This window comes from Gymnoscopelus braueri, assembly GCF_963280865.1.
Source record: "Gymnoscopelus braueri genome assembly, chromosome: 4".
Classification (NCBI taxonomy): Eukaryota; Metazoa; Chordata; class Actinopteri; order Myctophiformes; family Myctophidae; genus Gymnoscopelus; species Gymnoscopelus braueri.
The window spans coordinates 55,149,261-55,155,040 of record NC_137605.1 but is presented as its reverse complement, the minus strand read 5'-3'; the positions used below and the strand labels follow the sequence as shown (position 1 = coordinate 55,155,040).

At 41.1% G+C, this 5,780-nt stretch overlaps 1 protein-coding gene across 1 annotated transcript; it reads right to left on the bottom strand.

The window, feature by feature from the left end:
- Positions 1-2,142: 2,142 nt before the first annotated feature.
- LOC308083351 (methanethiol oxidase-like) lies at positions 2,143-4,264 on the bottom strand. The gene is made up of 2 exons (XM_080425645.1): positions 4,124-4,264; positions 2,143-2,401 (listed from the first exon to the last, which is right to left on the bottom strand). The coding sequence occupies exons 1-2, from the start codon at positions 4,213-4,215 to the stop codon at positions 2,239-2,241; spliced, it is 255 nt and encodes an 84-aa protein (XP_080281771.1). The 5' UTR covers positions 4,216-4,264; the 3' UTR covers positions 2,143-2,238.
- Positions 4,265-5,780: the final 1,516 nt, after the last annotated feature.

The following is a 5,780-nucleotide window of genomic DNA, read 5'->3' as shown; positions in this document are numbered from 1 at the left end:
GTGATGACATCTGGCCCAGTGGTGATGAAATAGTGGCTCAACAGCAGGTGCACTGTTGGAAAATAATAAATTTCCAGGTCCAGTGAGACGATTGAGTCACCAGAGATTGTTTCAAAAACATGCTAACATTAATTAACAAGGACACGAGGGTGCCATATGTACTACTGTAGCTACAGTAGGTCTATTGTACAGCGTCATAACACAGACGGGGATTGAGCAACACATTCACACTCCCAACCCGGCCGTTTTCATTGGACATTACAATTATATGGATTCGTTTCGGGCCTTTTGTTAACATTTCTAGCAAGAAATGTGCCTTGTAATTTCATAATCTAATACAATATACTACAGCACAAAGGCAAATATGTTAACACACAGCAGCCGGAACTTTACTACCACACTTCTCTCACCTTCCAGTAAACCCTCGATCTTACCCCATTAAAACCGGGAAAGCATGTGTCATTTTAGATTTGAACCACATAAACTATCATTTTATACTTTGGCTATTCAAAAATAGCAGATATACAAGCTCATGAGCTTGTAGATCTGCTATTTTTGAAAAATCGTGAAAATGCGTCCTTGACAGGAAAAGGTTTGGTCCAACATCATCCAAACCATGACTCAGTATATAGTCAATGGAAAATGTTCCAAGCAGCTATCCCCAGTACTGAATGAGGCCTCTTGTTGAGAATGGTTTCAAGCAGAGGTCAAAGTCAGAGGAGCATCAAAGTTGACAATTGTCAAAAGTTGAGGATTGTCGGATACTGCCCCCTTGTGTCTAAAACGTTCAACACACATAAGGTGGAATTTTTGCAGTTCAGTAAAGGCAATCAAATATGTCTGCAACTTCCTCAAGTACATAAACAAAGGTTCTGACATGGTGGAAAGTGTACTTAGAGGCCAACAGAGACATTAGCCTGGAAACCAGACAAATCTTCCAAAGTGAAATCATTTGCTCGTCTGTGTTTTAGTCTGACCATACCAGGCCAGTACCAGGCTACCGAGTTGTATCCAAGAAGGATGAAATCTCCTTCTACCAAATAGGCAGTACCAAATAGGGTTAGGGTTAGTTCAAAATTAAGACGTTTGGCGGACCCTACATTTAATGTGTGTGTGTGTGTGTGTGTGTGTGTGTGTGTGTGTGTGTGTGTGTGTGTGTGTGTGTGTGTGTGTGTGTGTGTGGGGGTGTGTGTGTGTGTGTGTGTGCACGTGTGAATGAGTGAATGTAACGCACATTCAAAGCACTTTGTATAAGGGCGTTATAGAAATGCAGACCATTTATTGCATATTGTGTGCGTTACAGAATTATAGGAAACATGTTTGAATTCAGGCTCTGATAATTGAACAAAATTTCAAAAAAACTAAACTTCAAAATACAATTCATCAAATAAACCACAACCCAAATCTTGGTGTACAGTCATCATGGACTCACACCTGAATTTCAGCAGTGACATTAAGACAATTACAACGTCAGCCTTAAGAACACATCAAGGATTAAAGGATTTACTGAATGTCTCAGCTGGATTTGGAAAAACGTGTCCATGCATGTGTCTTGAGTTGACTTGACTACCTGTCTTCACAGGTCTCCCCAAACAGTCAATCAGATCAGTGGTTCTCAACCTTTTTCAGGCCACGATCTTATTTGAACTGGGGATCCCCCACCCTAATAAGCTGGAATGTAGGAGTTGAGGCATTCAATTGAGTTTGACTCGGTTCCACAGATCAATATTGTGAAAATAGACGATCTACAAGCTCACAACGCCTCGCAATTTTTTTCCTCTTTCTTTTATTATGTTTGACCAGTTTTTTTAGTTTAGTTTGTTGATTACATTTGATGCCGTAATGGTATTTTTTTCCCTTCTTTTTTTTGGCATTAAAAGGGTCTCACTGTCATCAAGGGACCCCACCAAAGTAATTTGGGGACCCCCCTGGGGCTCCCGACCCACAGGTTGAGAACTCCTGAATCAGACGACTGTGGTTTATTCAGAATGCACTTTGAATTCCCTTTTTGTTTAAATGTGCTATACAAATAAACTTGCCTAAAGGAATGTATTGCATCATACTCACTCACTTACAACTTATGCTAATATTTCCAGTAATTACAGGATATCATTCTTCATATAAAAATAGAAGTTAAAGATAGAAGTTCAGTATTATTTAATGGTTGAAGCATTTAGCATCGTTATAGTCAGGGTTGTAGTCGAGTGCTCCCAGCAGCAGGGGGCGGTATGGAGCTGATCAGATCCAGATGTCAGAGGTGCAGTCTCCTCCTGGGTAACGGAGCTCGTGGGCCAAAGCCGGACCGTCTGGTTCCTTACCGAAATCGATCAAGAAGTTCTCATTGACCTTCAGACCTCCATTAACCGAGTCTACGTCTATCTGCATCATCACCGAGCCCTCTCTGGAGACAGAGAGACAGAGACAGAGACAGAGAGAGAGAGAGAGACAGAGAGAGAGACAGAGACAGAGACAGAGACAGAGAGAGGTCTTATCTCCTTGGCATACTGGCAGTGTGCAGAAGACAAGTGCCACTTATTGGTCCAGTGGTTTGCATGATTAGCCATGGACAGACAGACAGACAGACAGACAGACAGACACTGTATCAGTGTATTACGGAACAACACATGTATTTATACTCGTATGACAAAGTATACATCATGCTTTATAATTGTAGTCCTGTTACAGTTTCTTTTTTTCTTAAAAATTTTTATCCCGCGATTTTTGTAACCCATTTTTTTCACCCGGTGCCAATTTCCTAAGTGATCCTGGGCGCTACACCAGCCCTACACCAGCACTACACCAGTCCCCCACAGTAGGGAGGCCAGGGCCGAGCTCATGCTTCCTTCAGGCATGAGAGCCAACTGACCTTCTTGTCACCTGACAGGGGGGAGTTTCCCTGGTTGGACGTAGCGCGTGGAAGGAACACGTTATTCCAACCAGTTCCCTTCCCCTCCATCAGGCGCCCCGGCTGTCATGGGGGAGGCGGTATAGCGACCAGGATTACTACATGTTTTTGTGAGGGTATTAACTACCCTAGGAGACACGGGGAGAACATGCAAACTCCACACAGAGTAGGCCCTTTCGCCAACCCCACCTAGGGTATGGGCGCTGATGACGCGGAGGAGAAGACAAGTCCCCAGCGCCCACAGCGTCCCCCGGCGGGAATCGAACCCAGGACCTTCTAGCTGTGAGGCGACAGCGCTACCGACTGCGCCACCGTGCCTCCTCCTGTTACAGTTTCTATGGCGTTTTTGAGTTCAGAACGAAGTCTTCTGGTCAAGAGTTAAAAACCTTTTATCCTTATCCGAGTGGATCAGGTTTGGATTTTGGGTGTTAATAGATATTATTTGATTAATCAAACGTATTAAACCTAGAGAACATTATATTATTATGAGAACATTCTATTATCAAAGATCAGATATCAAAGTGATCCCAATGCTGTTTTTTAACAACCCAAAATCCAAATCTGATCTGCTCGGATAGGGATTACAAGTTTTGAACTCTTACAGAAACTGTTCCCGAGACTGCTGGACCGAGACCGGATGCTCTGGTGCCATTTACTACAAGGGTTCCCAAACCTTTCAGGCCGCGACCCCCCAAAATCATATTTGAACTGGGGACCCCCCCCCCCCACCCTGACAAGCAACTTGGAATTGTAGGCATTACATTTAGTTTGACTCAGTTCCACAGATAAATATTGTGAAAATAGCCGAACTACAACTACCAACACCTCGCACTGCGAGGCGTTGTGAGCTTGTAGAGCGGCTATTTTCACAATGTTTGCCTATTTCTTATGTAATATTTGACAATTTGGCCAATTTGGTATTTAAAAGGTCTTAAAAGTCATTAAATTGTCACTTTAGAAATGTGCAGATACCCTGTATACACTTATACTGCATGTTGGTATGTTTACTGTTAAGCGAGATAACACTAAACCACACTAAACCAGTGGTTGTAAACCACTGGTTTACAACATGGTAACAGAGTGAACTCAATGGGTGTCAGTCAGTCACTCTGTTAGTCAGTCTGTGTCATTTTGTCTGTCAGTCTGTGTCTGTCGGTGTCAGTAGCACACATGCAGCATGTTACATGTAGTGTGTTAGAAGTGTGTGAGTTGCAGTACTTGATCATGTCGGGGTAGAACTGTTTGTCCCAGGCGCTGTAGAGAGACGTCGTTACGTACAGCCTCTTCCCGTCCAAACTGAGCTGCAACATCTGAGGACTGCCCGGAATGCGCTTCCCCTACACACGCGCATGTGCACGCACGCACACACACACACAGACACATAAACACAGACAGCCAAGACAAATCAGTTATGAGACAACGCCAAGACAAATCAGCTATGAACAGTGTAAATACACTGTTCAACATACAGTTCTATTGCTACAATGATTACTTGAGTACAATTTTGAGGTACATATTTTGAATACTTTATACTTCCACTCCAATACATCTCAGAGACAAATATGGGACTTTATACTTCAGTAGAATTATTTGACAGCTTTAGTTACTATAGTTACTTTGCTGATTTAGATTACATCTAAAGTTTTGGAAGCGTCCACTGTTCCCAGAGTTAAAATAAAACATGGTGAAACAGAGTTTACTTATTATGTCACATAGTTGGAACAAACGCACACAGAATCTGAGCTCTGTGCCAACAATGACTACTTTTAAATGCTCTCTCCTCTGCCTTTTATGAAAGGTTTTCAGCTTACCACTTTTTTCTTGTATTTTTAACGCATATATACAGTATACAGTATATTGTTATTATTACATGTTTCTATTGTATAATGCTTATATAAATGAATTGGGTTTGTGTATGAAACACTTGCCTTGCCTATATAGTTTTCATTCTGTTGAATATGAATGAAGCACATGAGTTAAAATGTACTTAAAATGCTTTGATAATTTTCGCTATGTATTGTTTGTTCTCTTAAATTAGCAGATATGGCTCATTGAAATATATGTTCAGTATTAACCACATGAACCCTATAGTCTCTATTCTGTCATCTATTATGTCAAAATAGGCAAATATATGACAATACAGATCTTCAAGCTCAAAACGTGTCACAGCGCATTGTTTTTTAACTTAATATTGTATTTTTGTAAATTTGGATCCCGGGGGATTTACTGGAGTATTTCCAATTTTCAATACTTTTACTTTTAGTCCACTGCATCTCAGAGGCAAATGTTATACTTTTACTAAACTACAATGATTTAAAAACTTTAGTTACTAATGACTTACATTATAAACATACAATAACCACTTAAGCCAATACAGTTGGTCTGAAACACCAGACCCTATAGCCATTTTACCTATTGATTAATTATTAGGAATAGTGGCCTCTGATTGGAAGGGTACAGTACAAGTTGTACTGTACCCTATACAACACACATACGTACATATATATTATATATATATATATTACTATACAATATACTAGTTAAAGTCATAGTTTGAAAGTAGTTCACGTAAATGTGTTTTTGACAACCCCTCTAAACATTATTAAAGTTCTGACTAACGCCAGGAGCTACCTGTAGGTGGCGCCAGCGCCAAAAAAAGACTGAAACTAGAAAAAGTGCTCCTCGGAGCACAGGTCTCCGCCAGGTCAGGTAGGTTATTGTGGCCTCCTGGTGGCGCTATAATAGGCCAATGTTTAAAGGGTGCCATTTGTTCTTAGGCCTTGCACGGCAATCGGACATGCATTCATGGTTTGAGGCATTTTGTGCAAAATTTTTTTTTTTGCTAAATTAGACCTGCTGGTGGCGCTATAACAGG